The sequence below is a fragment of the Tripterygium wilfordii genome, chromosome 13 (genome assembly GCF_013401445.1).
Source record: "Tripterygium wilfordii isolate XIE 37 chromosome 13, ASM1340144v1, whole genome shotgun sequence".
Classification (NCBI taxonomy): Eukaryota; Viridiplantae; Streptophyta; class Magnoliopsida; order Celastrales; family Celastraceae; genus Tripterygium; species Tripterygium wilfordii.
Window position 1 is genome coordinate 10324558 of NC_052244.1, and position 18424 is coordinate 10342981.

The following is an 18424-nucleotide window of genomic DNA, read 5'->3' on the forward strand; positions in this document are numbered from 1 at the left end:
TACTTATATGTAAAAGGGCATCCTAACATCTTAAAATGAGCAGCTGTAAAGGGTTTCCTAATTGAGCTGGCTCGCTCGGACTCTTTTTTTTTTTTTTTTTAAATTTTAATTCATGAAATAGTTGCAGGAAGCTCCAGTGATTTGGTTTTGCTTGGGTTGTCTGATGAAAAAATCTTCTAATTTCAACAGTAATCGCTTGTGTATGATACTAAAATCTTTTTTACCTTTGGTATTTTTCTGGGACAGTTTGGTCTTGTCTATCTTTGCTCGGATGATCGGATTAACTATTCTATACTAAAGAGATTGCTCTGTTGCTCCATTTGTAACTCTTCAACTTAATTTATAGAAGTGTTGCACTTACTGTTTTCAAATATTTACTCTTTTTTGTGTTAAGGGAGGTGGATAGTCGAACTTGGGTACTTTCAAGTCAAGTATATGTCTTAACCACATCGATTGAGGTGCTATTGGGTTCAAATATTTCCTCGCACTCGCCTAAAACTGATTCACCTTTTGAAGACTAATTTTTATTTATGTACACAAAGAAATCATATTCTTTTGCAGAGTATACCAACTTTTGGGTAAGTGCTCGGGTTTGAAACAACTATATTTTCCATAGCAAGGATAACTATGGGTAAACTTGTTGAATTCTGTGTGTTCATCCCATCAAGGGGAGACAGAAAAAACGGATCAGCAGACGTCCAGTATAGAAGTACCGGACTATTGTCTCGTACGCTGTTGAATTTGCTTTTTAAAATCCAACAGCTCACAATAGTACGACATCCTCTTCTTCTCCAGCAAGTAGAGATCCCTTCGAATAAGTTTAGGGATAGACAAATTCAGCTAGAAAAATACCTCAACTCATCTAACTACACACTTCTTAATGAAAAGTTATCAAAACTGCATATGCAGGTTAACTCAAAATTTTGGGTGTTTAGACATAAAAGAGACACTTGAACATCACCTCTTGATGAAAAATTAAAAAGTGCATATGGCAGGTTAGCTCAAAATTTTGGGTGTGTAGAGGTAAAAAGACACTTGAATACAGAGCTTTAACCAAATGAAAAACAATGAAACAAACACAATTCCCTTAATTTCTATAAAGAAGATGGAAGTCAAAGTCGAAAATTCATGTCCACAGCAGAGGCCATTAATTAATCAATTGAAGATGTAAATAAAGAAAAAGAGAATGAGTGCCGGTACTTATATACTGGGCATCCCCCGATCCAAAAAATAAACACCCAAGAGTTTTGAAAGGAAAAAAGGGTTCAATGTAGCTTTTAACAGCCAAGATATCATAACACATTCATTTGACTTTTTGCTACTTGGAGGCAGGCAATGTACCTCCAAAAATTAATACACCCCACTTTAAACTACTATAAGTACAGTATGTTAGCATTACAATCTTAACTCCCAATCTTCAATGGACGGGCCCTTAACTGGCCTAAGATCAGAGGTTCCAGTACTAACTGAATTAATCAGACAAAATGAGATAGTTAAACATACAATTGGGAAGCCGCCCGTACAACATAAAAAAAATACTTGAATCTAACTCAAACCATTTTTTCACCGCTAGCTTCAATCGTGGGGCTCAACTTCGTGATTAGTGACCAGGGGAAAGAAGCGATCTTTCCATTCACCAGGACTTGCAAAAGGCAGCAACCCACCGAACAATGGAAGAGAAAAAATCACGATGGCATAGAACAAGCATCGTCGGAACCAATAGGGAATTCTTGCATTCCTTTTTTCCCCTTGAGACACAGTGACGGGTCCATGGAGGATAATAAATACAGTTGATGTACAAAGATTACACAGAAGATGCAATGAGCATAGAATCTCCCAATATAAGAGCCACTGTAGTCCACTTCCTCCCAATGAGTCTACACAAAGCTTGCCAGCACAACCACATCCAACTCCTAAGAGCAGGAGTATAAAGGTAACTGGCATTGTCTGACGTGGGATTGCCACTCGTTGGACTAGCAAATACACAATTACAATAATCATTGAAATGCCAAACAGCATTTTGCTCATAACTTGAACTTGGCACTTGAAAGTCTTGAAACCTGAGTTGAAGGATGCAAATGGTTGTGGCATCCACCACTTGGAGTCCTGAAACAAATTAAAGCACACGTGAAGTATTCCATAACATTCTGACATCCTCTTATTCCTATAATTTATCTTTTTGGAAAAAGTTGTGTAATTTTAGCGGTCAGAATGTACAGCAAGACATAAAACCAAGACAATTTTTCATCAGCACAAATTTTGTTCTGAATTTAAATAAGATTGTACCATTCAAGCTTAAAGATGGATCTAGCAGTTTCAAGTTTGTAGAACCAAACCTCCATTGGAAACTCTCTTATGCATGATATTCATTTCTCCCTAGCTGTGTCACAGTAATAAAAGATCCAGAAGTTGGACGTAAGAATGAGGTTACCTCCAGCAGTCCCTTCTACCCTGACCGGCAAACCCATAACCCACTTGCGATAAAAAAGGGCTTTTGTCGTTGTTGTGAGAGAGAGATTGATGGAGAATGAAAGAGAAAATCCCAGAGGAGGGACGGAGAGGTCTCTGACCCATAACACAATTCAAAACTTATGCTAATGCAAGTTGACAATATTCTGCTAAACCCTACAAGAAGCATTTTCCATTGAAGTTCCTACAGTATCCTATAGGGAGAGCACTTCTGGTGATATATTACTAGAAAGTAATCATAATCACACATTTAGAACAGGTGAATAAAACCCATTTTGCAGTTGTGGGTCTAAATATTCCATTTGGTTTGAGCACATGAAGCTAGTTATAGTTTTCAAATCAGATAGAAGTACCTACACTTATGTGGGAGCCAATAAAGTTAAAAGTAAAGCCAAAAAGGAAGGATTCTTACCTGTGGGGAAGGCCAACAGGACGATGTAACTTCAGTAATCCTTTCATAAGAAAAAAAGTAGGCACCAGATATGAGGGCTGCCAGCATGATAATCAAACCAGCTACAAGAGAGTCTATGCACTTTCTAAGCAGCTCCGCATGTCTCACATCTTCTAATTGATTCTTGAACATTTCTGCTTTGAACAATGCCTTTGACACACCCATGGTAAATTTTGATCTTGCCAGTTTATTTGAATCATAATGTAGAGCTAACTGTGCTTCTTTGAACTTTAATTTTTCCATTGCAAGCCCTATCTCCACTGTCTTTAGATCATTAAAGCGGGCCTGCTCCATGACAGATTTCTCAAAGGTACTGAGCCGGTTATTTACAACAGAACCTAATATACTAGGAGAAACACATGCTGGATGGTTTTCTTGTCTGCGCAGGACAAATTCCTGGTTGACACAAACTGCAGACGTATTCTCTCCTAAATCTTCAGCCATATTCATAATATTCTGAATTGAAAGAGCAGGCAAGTCTCTTGCTGAGTGACAAGCAGCTTCACCACAAATGCTCGTACATCCTCCTCGTTTCTTCAGTGTCGCGTCTGCATCAGAGCTTTTGATACTTTGCCCCATATTCATAGATGATTCATTAATCAGCCTCAGCGTCCTCAGTGTGCTTCCAAATGATTTCTCAAAGTTCCTCACAAAACAATCGAATTGGTCCCCAAAAACCTGTTGTAAGATAGGTAGTCAAACACAAAGTATATATTTCAGTGTAGCATCTTGGTCCTTTGTTATATTGTGAGGAACCTTATCACGAAGCTTAACTTGTAAAACCAGAGTCAATGGATGATTTCAGTGGAAAAATTCTGGCTTACATTGGCTAAAGATTCTCTAACTGCCAAAGAGCAGATCTGCAATTGAAAGAAGGAATTTATATCACTTTAATATCTCAAACTCCAGTAAAACTAGAAGAAATCACAAAAGTGCATAAAAATACACAGAAGGTTTTGAGTCTTTTGACTCCCCACTCCCCCAACCATTTAAAGTTGGCTGCACTTCTCTATTGTGCTGCATATTTCGTCAATCCAAAAGAAGCAGCACCTGGATGCCAAAGGAGAGAATATACTAGTGGTTTATTTCAGTCAAGAGAACTGATACTTTAATAAGGTGCAAAATGAGGATTAGTAAGGGAAAGTCCAATCTTATGCTTGATAAAAATTAGCATGTTTGGCACATGCCAAGGAGAAAATATGTGAATTATCAAAGCCTCATCATTTGTGGGAAATTATACAAAAGTCTTTCAAGAGGATTAAAAAGAGAGAAGATTTACCTTCGACAGATGATCAATGGGCATCCTTTCACCAGCTGCATCTTTCCTCTCCAAAACCTAGCAGCCACCAGCAAAAGGCATCAATGACATCAATGACCAAATACTCAAGTAAAGCAAGAGAATTATATCTTACAGAATGGAATCACATAAAGGAAACAGAAAACTGTCTGTTAGTTTCATATCCTATCTATAGAGCATACAATTGTACAAATGGCTTCAAACTTAGCTATTTAATTTACAGTACAAGAATTCCCATGCTTAAATGTGTGAGTCATGTATAAGACTCGAGACCCAACAAAACTAAAAATGACTGCACACAGAATAAAAGCATCCAACACCTGAAGCAAGTGCCATACATTCTTTGAACCCTTCTTCCGCATTTATCAGCCCTATAATAGGACTCAAATTCATTTCTTTATTTTTCCCTTCATTGATCTTCTTCATTTAGCAAATGATCCCGTCATCCATCTTCTTCAAATTGTAAATTACAAGATAGCAAAACAGAATAAATTGGGACTACTCAATGGTACTTGTATGAGTATCAAATGGAATTATTCAGCAAAACATAGCAAACAAAAATCTTCCCAAGATACTGAAATTCCAAAAGCACAAACTTTTTAACACCAAATGAGCTTCACTACTAACTGTCCAAAAATTCACGGGGAAAAAAATTCAACACCATACATAAAAAGGTAAAGCATTTACCTTGCTTGCACATTTAATGAGATAACAAAACTGATTTCAAACTTCAACCATTAATGAGTTTCATATCCTTCATTACATAAACTCATAGCTGACATCTAGAACTTAAGAGGCCCAGCAATCAATATTAAAAAAGAAAATACTTGTAGCTCATTGCGCTTATTTCGTTTCATAATTTCACATCTTTCCTGCCAAAATTCCATTTTGAAGAACTTACAGAACTTTACTACCCAAAAGATTAAGACTTCCACCAAAACAAAATGCACAAAATTTGGAATCAATACCTAAGGACCCACATTCCCTTCATCACAAACAAACCCCAAAAGAAATAATGAAAGATAAGGTATTAAAAATTTACGTACTTGAGCCACAACTGCCGCGAACGACATTCCCAGAGGAAGCGCCACCTCCTCCAGATTAGCTCCGCCGCCACGCTGCGCCGAACCTAGCTGTAACTTCTGGTTGCAGCGTTTGTATGCCACGCGCATACCCATACCCCGCTGCGAATTACAAGACGACGAAGCCGGAGTCGCCGAAACATCCTTCAAGTTTCGTTTTTTCTTCTTTCTCTTGACGGGTATTGAAGACGGAGAAGGATCAAGGACAGTTCGGTCTGACATAGGACGATCCTCGACCGTTAAATTGGCATTATTGAGGGTGATAGGGGATTCTCCGGTGGAGATGGAAGCAGGGGATTTGAAGGTTTTTACAGAAGAAGAAGAAGAAGAGGCTTCCATGGAAGAGAAGGAATGTGTGTAGGAGCCAATTTCGAAAGTCATATTAGCGGCTGACTCGAAGAGAGAAATTACAGAGAAGGGATTAAGGGAACAGAGAACGAAGAGACGTCATATCCAGTTTGTACTTGTATCAAACAGACTTTCCTATTGGGCTGTCTCTGTAAAGCCCATTCATGGCCCAAGGTCAAATGAGGCCCACAACTTGAGTGAACGGATCCATTAATTTTAATAAATTGAGCCCAAATCTAATGGACATGAATATCTTTCTAGTAGTATCAACATGGTTAATTGCAAGAAATCTAAGGGAAAGAAAAAAAAGAAAGAAAAGAAGCAGCAAATAATGGTTAAGCTAATTAAGACTGAAAAGATTAGGTGTTGCCCGGTGTTAGTCTGATGTTTGTTCTTCGATTTTGTAATTCCTCTGCTAGTGTTTGTAAATTCCTATGCTGCTGACGTGGCGTTAAGTGTAACGTTTGTTACCATGGAATGAAGCGTTGGGGTTTAAACTCTTTAAAAAAAAATATTACTTATTATTATTATTTTATTTATTTTTATTATTTTAGAAAATTAATCTTTGACTAATTAAAACAAATTCATTAAAATATGAGAGTTTATCCTTTCTTTTTTCTTGTTGTGCTTCAAGAATTTGATAGGTGGTGAGAAAAATGCGTTGTGTAATGTGTATTTATCCCCCAATGAAAATATGGGTTTATATTTTGCATAATGAACTTTAGTTTAGAAGTTTTCAGTAGGATGATATAATACAATTATTAAATCAATGTTACCAACTGCACCATAATTAATTAATTATAGGAGATGGTGATAAATATTATTATGTAACAACAATCACAATGGTGCAATGTTATTGGAGACAATAAAATGTATTGAGAGAAGTATTATGTTTTTCAAAAAAAACGCAAATCTGATTGTATTCATTTACCGAACTCCATTGGATATCGTCGGACATCGAACGACACCATATTCCACCGAACTACGCAAGATTAAACGAACAAAGATGACAAAGCAATATAAACGAAGCAGATCTGATCATTTGAACACTACGACAAGTAGATTTGGAAGTATATCTAGATAAAGATCCACCGAAATCATGAGTAGCAATACTTGATCTTGATGTTTGGAACTCAAAACGTGCTAAAGGATCTCTGATCATACGCTGTTCTTGAAGCCAAACCATCTTCCAAGCGGAATTCTAGTGGAGAAAGCCATGATATGCACTATTATTGAAACACAACAAAACAGAAAACGCAAAAAAAAAAAACTTGAAAAGGTTGGTGTGGCAGAGGAGGAGGCAGTGGAAAAAAGCACCGACTCCTCCTCTCCAAACTTGAGAGAGGAAGTGGAGTTTTTTTTTTCTAGAGAGACGTGTTTTGTTGAGATGACTGAATGAGAATGAAATATTACATTTATTGATACAATGATGTAAATTTGTTGGCTTAGTTTTTGGTGTAATAAAGGTGGGGCCCATTGGCCCAATATTGATTTTTAGTGTAGCTGTCATTGTGGTTTAAGTGAGACCCATGTTTGGAGCCAACATGGAGGCCAACCATGTCTCATGCCTCCATACTTGGCCCAACAAAATTGAAAAAACAAATTTGTACCATTGAAAGCATTTGTTTACATGATGTATTAAACAAGTTAGAAAACACCATCCATGTGGCCATTAAACAGCAACTATTGTGATTGTACTTCACCATACATTAGCTACTCATGGAGACCACCTAACCCCTACACACCTTAAAATCTATGGATGCTTGGGGCATGTGGTAAAAAAAATTACAGCAGGCCTGCTGTAGTGGTGATTTAGGACTACATAATATTTTTGAAAAAAATTATGAACGTGTTTTTATCGGGTTTACGAGTCTACCCACATATTTTGTTCCAAATAAAATTCATGTTGACCATGAAAAAGACAAGAAAATTTTGGATTGGCAAATATAAACTCGAAACATTATATGTTTTTATTGCGATAAATTTGATTCTTGTTTGGCACAAAAAAATATGGTCGGACTCGTAAGCCCGATCAAAAACACATTCATGATTTTTTGTAGAAAAAATAAAAAAATTTGAGGCCCCAACCCTAAACCATTACAACTAGGCCTGCTATAATTTTTTTTTATAGCAGTCCTCGGACATCCAAAATATATTTAGATTAAAAAATACATAATTATCTCGTTAAAAAAATTATGCTTTAAACTTACAATATAATATTAAAATTTTCAATGATCAAAGTAAGACAAGATATCAGCTTTTACATGTCAAATTAAAACAATAATTAATTTGCAGGAAAAAAGTCTACCATTCAAGTCCATGATGAAGAGGAGCTGCCACAGCAAAAGCTCTATTGCCATGTCCATCACCTTTTGCACAAACCCTACTCATATTGAAGTTGAGATTCACAAAATTCTCTCCAAATTCAAACCTCTTTGGAGTTACTTGTGCACCAAGCGATAAAAGTCCACCATTAAACCCTTGGAATTCTGCCCTATTAGCCGATATGGGACTCTTGACTTTGTTGATCATGATTTCATTTGTATTAGTGGGAGACTGGTCTTCTTGTCTAGCCAAGAAGTTCTTCTCTCCCTCAATCTCCCTATACTTGTTGAGATAAACCTTCAATGGTACAACATAATTCTCAAACCCTAACGTTGTCATCGCCCATAAAAGATCGTCACCGTTGATCGTCTTCCTCTTCTCACGTTGACACTTATCGGATGCTTCACCGGTTATGAAACTAATGAATTCAGAAACACATTCTTGGACAATTTCCTTGGCTTCTTTCGATATATTTGCGTTGGCGGGAAGTGATTTCTTCATTATACGACTCACGTTCGCGATCGGGAGGAACCGGTCATGATCTAATTTGGTGGAGGAGCTATTATCCGAGGACGGGCTCCCAATCAGGCTTGAGGTTTGGCTTCTTTTTCTAGCCATGGGAAGAATGAAAGAAAGTAGCGGTGAGGTTGAAGACTTGTTAATAATTGGGAGAGGTTAGTGAGATTAGTAAGGTGAAGTGCTATGTTTGTTGTGGAAGCTAATGAAGGGGAGTTTTGGGGCTTATAAGCTATAACGCAAGAGGGATGTTAAGATATATAAAAAAAAGAGTGGAGGGGCGGTTTGATGTGGACAGAAAAGGAAAGAAACAAACACTTGAGATGTGGAATCTTGTAAGCTAGAGAAAAACCCCTAATGAGATTATACAAATTAATATGATGGTGTGATTGTGACCTTTTTTTTTACTTGAAATATATTTTTTTGCTTTGGGTATTATTTATGATATATATTCATTTTACATTACTTTTTTTCTAATTAAAAGGATAAATTTATTATTGATGGTTAATTGATGGCCAATATTTTAACTTGTTTGAACTTTGAATTGCCTAAATTTGAAAATTAATCCAAATTAATAACATATTTATTGTCAAATAAAAAGGGATTTGAACTATTTAATTTTCCTGTTTTGTACATTATCATTAATCCCAATGAAAGTATTTTGTAATTAGCTTTTTTTTTAATCAGTTTCTTTTTAACCTTAAGGATCACACATAAATGGGTACGTATTATAATTCCCTGCAAAATTTTATGATGATAAGAATTGCTCATAATATATATCTTGAAAAAATTTGAAATGGGATGTGTATATGTTGAAGATGACTAGCATTTATTTACTTCAAAAAAATAAAATAATAATATTTCCATTTAATTCATATCAATGGATATGGTATCTTTGTACGGCTGCAAAAAAAATGTAAAAAATTAGTTTAATGAACATATATTAATTTTAGTGTTTGGTAAGTTTAGGGTATGAGAGGATTTGAAACCTTCAACCTAATCGAAATCTTAACAAGTATGACAAGCAATATATACATGTCTGTTTTTGCTTTCTCATTTTGTGCTTGTTATGTTTCTTTAATTAAGATTCTCCCTAGCTATCACATCCCATGATTAATGCTATAAGAAAACATAAACAAATTCTTGAAAAATGAAATCATTAAATCCTTGTGGCGACTAGATATATATGAATCCTTACAACTTAGCGATTCAAGTTCGACTCTTTACATTGACACGCTACTTATAATGTATTTGAAAAGAATGAGACGATAAAAATATTCAATCATTTATGCAGCATTAAAGGCATTTAATTATCTCAATAAAAAAATAAAAGGTAAATGACTAGCATATACTTTGTAGGTGCTTTTCCAATGACAATAGCTAGTAAGGGTTAACAGGCCAAACTTTTATGTATTTACTTCAAAAAATTATAAGCTACTACACACACACACACGCACACACATATATATATCAATTTATAAATAGGCAAATAACAAAGGAAAATAAAGAACAACTTAATTAGAAACACATCAGCACTATCATATAATTAACAAATATTAAAGCAATAATTATAAATTTGATAGCTAGCCAGACACAGTTAACAATATTAAGACAAGTGGCTTCGTTAGCAACTAACTTCACCTATATATTACACCATTAGCATAAAATTTAATTATATTATTGGATTGTTTCTACTATATGTCTCAACAATAAATTGTAAACTAAAGTCTCACTATATATTGACATTACAAGCAGTCAATTTCTAATGATTTTATTTTCAATCAATCCTCACCACATAATAAATAATTCCTATTGGTCAAGATTTGACATAGGTGGAGGCTTCTACCTTTTATGTAGGTAACTAATAATTAAATTTCCTTTTTCATCTTATAAAATATGGTGTTGGGAAAAATTAATTGATTAATTAAATTAATATCATCATAATATATATATAAGTGAGCGCAAATGTCCAAGAATAAGAGATTGATCTCCTAAGATAATCTCTTTTATATACCATAAGAATTTTTTTTAATATAAGCTCTTACCTATAATAGGTTTAATTGACATTTTAATCTTAATTTGGTCGTGAAATAACATATCAGCAGATGAAATAGTGTTTCAAAATCACTAAATATTTTCTCTTTTGATTGACGAAAAACCAATTAATACCTAGAAAAAGAAAAAGAAAAAAAAAACACATTATATTTTGTAGTGCGTTTAAGGATCTCTTGAGACGACAACAAGGGAATGATATATTAATAGCTTCCTTCTACCTTAACCTAGCGTGAAGAGGAATAATGGCGGTGGAGGATTTCACAGAGAAAGAAAATGGAAGAAATTATGTTATTCATTCGTTGATTTCCCACGTGAAGCTGATACAATGCTTTTATACAAAAGAAAGCTATTAGCATTTTTAACGGAAACTTCACAAACATGCCACTCAGCTTATTTAACAAACTGTTAACAAAAGTAACGAATTAACAAACTAATATAACCTAAAACGAAGCCGGATCCTATCATATATTGAACTTATTCACGAGATTAGAGAATATTGTTTAAGAAGATTTGAACTTAAATCACTACCATAAACAACAAATTTACCCACGGAATATTTCATCGTTGACCAATGAAATTCCGTCTCAAAAACCCTCGTCGCTAAATTTTACGAGGGCACTTAACGACGGGATTTCGGGACGGAATGGGAGACGAAAAATTTTGCGACAGACTTTGTGACGGAATATTCCGTCACAAATTAAATTTAAAAGGTAATGTTAAGCCATTGTGACGGAATATTCCGTTGCTAAGTAGCAACGGAATTTTTTGTCACCGAATTAGCCACGGTTATTCCATTGCAAATTAGCCATGGAATATTCCATATCGATGTTAGTCACGGAATATTCCGTCACTAATTTACCTCGTGATTTAGGTTGCAAATGCGCCACGGAATTTTTCTGAGACGAATTAGTGACGGAATTTTTCGTCACAAAATTAATTTAATATTTTTCCTGAATTTTTTGTATTTTATTCACAAAATTAATTTAATATTTATTTATATTTGGAAATTTTTGCTATTTTATTTAAATATTAATAATATAATTTTATCATACATTGTAATTAAAATGCATCAAAAACATTTGTAATAAAAATATTTATATAAAAATTATGTTGAAGTCAAATTGTCCAAAAACATTACTACAAATTACAACCCAAACTCTAAACCCTATCAGAATCGTGCTCCTCATCGTCACGAGCATCGTCGACGTCATTACCTGGCGGCTGCATCCCAAACTGAGCAAAGATTTGCTGCATCATTTGGTCTTCTCGCGCAACCCTCTCGTCTGCCTCCCGTAGAATCAAAGTCGCCTCCGCATGCATCTGGGCAGCCTCTGAGTACATCTGAGCCGCCTCTGCCTGCCTCCTGGGCATCTCCTCCTGCCTCTGATCCGCCTCCTCCTGCATGGCTGCAATCTTATCAAATAACTCAGAGTTCATCAAAGTCATGCGCTTCTCTATCTTCTGGTCGATATACTGAGACTGTGATCTAGAGGATCTAATATTATAGGTAGATGTACAACGCTTAAGACGCACATCATCTCCATAACCGTAGGCAAGGCCTTTTTTTATTGATTCCCTGAGTCACCTAAAAGAAGATGGAATCATCATCGACCAGCGACCCTTCAGAGGTCGATGCTTGAGAGGACTGGGCTTCTTTCATCTTCTTATACTCAGCTTGTATAAACATTAACAAATTAATAATGACTTTAATATATAAATTTAAATTTAATAAATTTTATATTACTTACATATGTTTTAGCCGACCTTGTATCAACAAATTTTCCAGTACCCTTTTTCTGATGGGTACGACTAAAAATCTCGGGCTATGTAGGATCCTGACCAAGTTCTTTTCTCTATGGTATAACATTAAAGACAAGTTAATATTAATTCTGAAGGAGATAAATAATAATGAATGTGAGCTTCATATAAAATTATAAAATTTACCAATTTGCCACGATAGCTCTAGTGCGGAGCAGAACCACCAGTATTGGTGCACCTACCAGTCTCATATGCTCAATTCTACTTTGCTTGCTCCCTCTTGCCCATGTAAGATGGGTCCGCCCACTTTCTCCGAAGCTCATTTCGTGCTCCCTCAAATATCCATGTTCAATCGTCTTCCTCTTGTCTTGCCTTCTGCATCATCCCCCTCAATAATTGTGCATTCTTCTTTTTCCACACTTTTAAAATATCAGCTTCACAATCAAAGTCCCACGTATATCTCTTCCGCAAAATGTAATGATTCAAAAAATAATAGTTAACGACAATAAGTGCATACATTAATTAAAAGAGACAATATTTGTCAGGTACCTTATACTTACCTTGAACTCTTCCCAATAAAATTTCTTTCCCTCCTCAGGAATATCCTTCCATGTATTCACAAGCCATTCATACTTGCTCCTAAGGATCATACCCATCTTTCTGTGAACGCTATAAGGATCGAATCTGAAAATAAAAAAATAAATTAAGAACATATTTATAAGCATATATTTATGTAATTAATGCATGACAAGTAATGAAAAGAAAATGCACTTACGATGAATCAGAATGTGGTCGTATGAACTCTTTGGAGCCAGAACCGGCCCCCTGCTTGTCCATTGGCGGGACCTACGAGCTGGGTGTAGGCGATACAGGGAGCATCTCCGGAGGAGCCTGTGACGCAAGAAAGAGGGGGTGATGGTGAACCCGATGGCCACATCTCAATAAATATTTGGCCAGGCGATGACGGAGGGGGATATGAGTGGAGGGGATATGACTGGGTGGGTGGTATAATGGGAGGATATGACTGGGGGGATGCAACTTGTTGGTAGGGCGAACGAAGTTGATCAAAGATGGTGACAAATTTGTGGCATTGGGAGCAATATACTTTGTTGTCACTCTACTATTGCCACCACGTCTAATAAAACGCCCTCGACTCGAGGGAGTACGAGTGCGCTCGCTCGAATGGTCGATCACCCGACATCTGCAAATCACTTAGACATAGTAGTCGGGGATATAGTTAAAAGCATATAAAGTTACCCATATGCAATATGAGACAAGATATGATGAAATTGATACTTACCTAGTACTCCACCAAACAACCAACCAATCACAACCTGGTACTCAACGAAATACATATATGTATATATATAGATCTATTACACCTAAGTTGCAAAGACAGTATGCACTTACATATTCACCAAATATAAGATTTATCGCAACCCTTGTTCACAAAATAAAGGTACTGATAGAGGGATCCAAACCAGTTACCAACATAAGACTAATCACAAAATAATATTTAAAACTTCAAAATATGGCAAAAGGTTTTTTGACTTCTTCGCAAAAGACATAGAGTTTCACCAAAAATTTCAAGATCAAACATTATTGGCAGCAAAACATTTACCGTTATATTATGTTCTCAAACATCAGTTTCAAAAAACTACTAGCCTCTGCACCAAAGATCTTAGGAGAAAGGCACTGCAATCTAATCATCTTGACAGGATTAAGTGTAGACCATAATATTCAAAAGCCAGGCTGCATTGGCCAGAAAAAAGGTTCCAATATCAAAGATATACCAGTTGATCTAGGAAATCCCTCTGAAAATTTGCTTTTGTGGATATTTCTTGAGCTACCTGCACCACCACAGTAAGTAACAAATTCAACAAATAACATACTGAAAAAGAGCTAAAAAAGATCAAATACTGCAAAGCCACAAGTCAACAAATGGTAGCAAATGAAAAGGAAATTAAATTGGCCAGTCACAACCTTACTAAATTGAATAGCATGGCTTTGTTAAACATCAATCCAAGTATTTCTCACACCATGAGTTACGAGCCGCTCGAGAAACCCACCAAAGATTAACCAAAAAATACTATGGATGATTAAATAGAATACTCACCAGTGGGTAGTGGATTGTTCCTCTAGATTACTGGGTATTTGTGGCCTTTGAAGTACTTCGCTTCTGTTCGTTATAGAAGTGTAATTTCCTAGCTTCCGATCTGTGAAATTTCTCTGCTTTCTCTCTGGCAGGTGCTTTCTCAAACGGAATGCTTCTTCACTCTTCCCTAAAAACCCTTAACTTGGCTACGAAGACCGGTGATTTAGAGAGTATCCGTGGCTATTTTGAATATCCACGGAATGTGTCGGTGGTTATTTAAATTAGCCACGGATTTCTCAATTCCGCGACTAATCCACAAAATGACTATTTTTTCAAATTTTTTTTAATAATAATAAACCCTAAAATAGTAATAGTTACTGTTAGGGGTAAAATACACCTCTTTTTCTGGGCTTAAAGTTGTATTTTTCTGGGTTGATTAGTGCAAAATACTACCCACATTGGTGTTTTTATGCATAGGTACTGATGGAGAATAAATTCATTACTGGATAGAAATTGTAACCTGTTTTGCAACTTATCGCGGCCGCAGAACGTGAGAATCAGTCTGCACGTTTAAGTTGCTGATGTGGCAAATACAGCTGGGCCAACTTAGGGTTTTAAAGCTATATAAAAGGGCTCGTGTGCTGGAGACACTGCAGTGGGTGAAAACAGAAACCTAATTTGGACAAAGAGTGACGGCAAGAAGGAGGAGAGGAGACACATCAAGCTTCGGCAAATCTCAATTCTCCCATTGATTCGAACATTGTTAATGAGTATCTTTATGGTTTTTATTATGACTATGTGTAGCTAAACTCTTTTCTAGCTAGGGTTTGGTAATTCTTCTACCATAAACCTTGTGCACAGATTTAATTGACAATCAGACTAAGTTTAATTCTTTGTTCTCTGGATTGATTGTTTATTTCCTATTGTTATGCATGCCTTATCAACATCATAATTTTAGGAATTGTTAGTTAAACATATTCGGCTGACCATGACCCGGTGTTTGACGAAGTAACAAGAACTTGCGTAAGATCCAAGTTTTGGGAACATAGGACATAATTGATTGGGCAATAGACCGTTATCCTAGATTGTGCAACTGTCGATTTCCTAGTGCTTATGCTTGTCTTAGGAAACTCTTAGGATAGACCAACCAAGACTCCTTTGATAAGAAAAGATCTTGCCACTGGACCAAAGTCAGGATCGTTGTTTAGGGAAATCTAATTGACTGCAGCTGGACCAAGGCCTTTCAATTGACATTGTTAGACTTTTAAATTGTGTGATTGCATATTAATCTGTGTGCACAGGTAGAGGTAGTTGGCAAGCCAAACCCAAGCTAGTTTTCATCTATTGATATTAGTCCTATTTTATTGTTAGTTAATATTAGAAGCATCTGAATTTAATTTACACTATTGTTAGTAGTTATAGTTGGTAATTAATATAGTCCTCGTGGATTCGACCCCATTCACTATTATACTGTCAGTTGGCACGTACACTTGCGATTGGGATAAACCTGTCGGTATTGAGTTGTAAGTATTTCTTGCAATAAAAAGTATCGATCAGTTACACATTATTATTAAGCTCTACATAATTCTTAAAAATTACTATTATTAAACATCCATAAATTTCACAATATTACATAATTCTAAAAATAAATTTTAGTTTATTAAGGCATTTGAAAAGGTCTACACATATAATTAATCATCTTCATGACATTCATCATATTCTTCAAGCTTTTCCTCTGTCTTGGAATCGTAAGATTCCAATTCTTCTTCATCATCTTCAGCCTCTTCTTTAATCAGCAAGTGCCCTGTAGAGTATTCGTCTAGAACTTCCTCTGGTTCAGCTTCACTGTCGACTAAAGACTCTATTTGGTCAATGTTTAATATTGGCTGAACTATAACTTTATCTTCTTGAAAGGAATCATTAACTTGCTTCACTGTCCACATTTCGTACTGTTATCGGTTATCATGTTATGTGGATCATGAACCTTAACATGAAAAGGGTAATTGAATTAAAATATATTAGAAAATTAAATAAAATTGTACCATGTTGATATTATAAATACCATGATGCTTACATACTGTCTAAACCATTTGGTAAATCTTATCTCGATTTGATAATCGATTGCATTGTCATTCATTATGGATGCTGATGCTTGCAGGTACGTTGTGCATAGACTGCAACACATATACGGTTGACATTATAGTATGTACTATATAATAACAAGTTTATAATAACTCAACTAGTTACAAATAAATTACTCTATGAAAGGTTGGGCAAAATTGCAATTTAAGCAAATGTATAACGTTGCCGCATCATATTCTTTGTCGGTGAGGTAGCGCTTACCAACCTCCCTAGCTAGACGGCTAGCTTGATTGAATATTGAAATTCTCGAGAAATCCTTGTTGGATGTACCCCCTTCAACATTTCTAGGCACTCTGGTACGTCTTGAAGCCACGTGTGGTTCAAAATAATATGAAGCAAACGTTGAGGTCTCTTCAACTATATATGCTTCACAAATAGATCCTTCCACATGAGCTTTATTTTTAACCTCTTCTTTAGAAAGTGAAGGAACCTATTACAAACAAATAATTCAATGTTTCATTAAATGAATCAAATAATATACATAAAAGGATAAATATGAAGTAAATAATACCTTTCAAAAGGATACATCCATCTATATTGCACCAACCCACCCATTCTTGTTTCGAACGGTAAATGTACCAGGAGATGTTCCATCGAGTCGAAGAAAGATGGAGGGAATATACGCTCCAATTTGAAAAGGATCACAGAAATGTTATCCTCCATGATACTCATTGATTCCCTTGATGCTTAGTCAAGCATATATCTTTAAAAAGGTTACTCAGCTCAGTAAGGGCAGCCCAAATGGGCTCGGGCAATGTCCGAAATGCCACTGGAAGTAGGCGTTGCATGAAAACATGACAATCGTGACTTTTCATCCCAAACAACTTTCCTTCCTTTATGTCCACGCACTTGCTTAGGTTGGATGCATAACCGCCTGGCAACTTCAAACTGGAGACCCAAGCACACACAACCCTTTTTTGCTCCATGTTGAGACAATATTGTGCTTTTGGTTTGAAGGATTTTTCGTTTCCATACTCCGCCAACTCTATAGCTCTGTGGTTACAGTAATGAGGAAGATCCAGTTGGGACTTAATATTATCCTCTGTTTTTCCCTTAACATCCATACACATATTGAAAACATTATCAAAAACATTCTTCTCAATATGCATGACATCGAGATCATGCAGGATCAAATTGGTATGCCAATAAGGCAGGTCCCAGAAGATGCTATTCTTGGTCCAATTAAGTTCTTGGCCATACCCCGTCAATTTTAATGGGCATGTCTCAGTGATTTTTGGAAAGTTCCAAACTCGTGCCAACAATTCTTCGCCAGACAAACGTGGAGGAGGTTGTGATATCTCCACTCAATTCTTGAAAAAATGCATCCATGTTTCGCCTAAACGGATGTGTCGGGTTTAAAAATTGTCTTTGACAATCAAACCATGAATTTTTCTTACCATTTTTCAGGGTAAACGCCTTTGAATGCTCCATACAGCAAGGACATGCCAACTTCTCCTGTGTCATCCATCCAGACAACATACTATAGGCAGGAAAGTCATTGATAGTCATCAATGCAACTCTCATAACAAAATTGTCTCTCGTGGAGACATTGTATGTTATCGCACCCTTTGACCATAACTGATCGAGCTCGTCAATCAAGGGTTGGAGATAAACATTTATCCTGCTCTTCAGATTAAAGGACCCAGAATGATTACTGTCAGGAACATAAACTCCCTTTTCATGCACATCCCAGGAGGTAAATTATAAGGAGTTAATATGACAGGCCAACAAGAATAGTTCTTGCCAGATTGACCGAAAGGGGTAAAACCATCTGCACAGAGACTCAATCTTATATTGCGCTGTTCTGAAGCAAAATCTCCATACGTTCAGTCAACGTGTTTCCATGCTTCTCCATCAGATGGATGACACATAATTCTGGGCTCGCT

General features: G+C 36.1%; 2 protein-coding genes across 3 annotated transcripts; both read right to left on the reverse strand.

The window, feature by feature from the left end:
• Positions 1-1262: 1262 nt before the first annotated feature.
• On the reverse strand, positions 1263-5742 carry LOC120011935 (protein CPR-5-like). Of its 2 annotated transcripts, XM_038863111.1 has the most exons (5): positions 5264-5742; positions 4200-4256; positions 3745-3780; positions 2882-3598; positions 1263-2106 (listed from the first exon to the last, which is right to left on the reverse strand). In XM_038863111.1, the coding sequence occupies exons 1-5, from the start codon at positions 5678-5680 to the stop codon at positions 1576-1578; spliced, it is 1758 nt and encodes a 585-aa protein (XP_038719039.1). In that variant the 5' UTR covers positions 5681-5742; the 3' UTR covers positions 1263-1575. The 2 variants fall into 2 exon arrangements, with proteins under 2 accessions (XP_038719039.1, XP_038719040.1); XM_038863112.1 differs by lacking the exon at positions 3745-3780.
• A 2209-nt stretch (positions 5743-7951) lies between these two features.
• On the reverse strand, positions 7952-8590 carry LOC120011937 (nuclear transcription factor Y subunit B-3-like). The gene has a single exon (XM_038863115.1). The coding sequence runs from the start codon at positions 8588-8590 to the stop codon at positions 7952-7954; it is 639 nt and encodes a 212-aa protein (XP_038719043.1).
• Positions 8591-18424: the final 9834 nt, after the last annotated feature.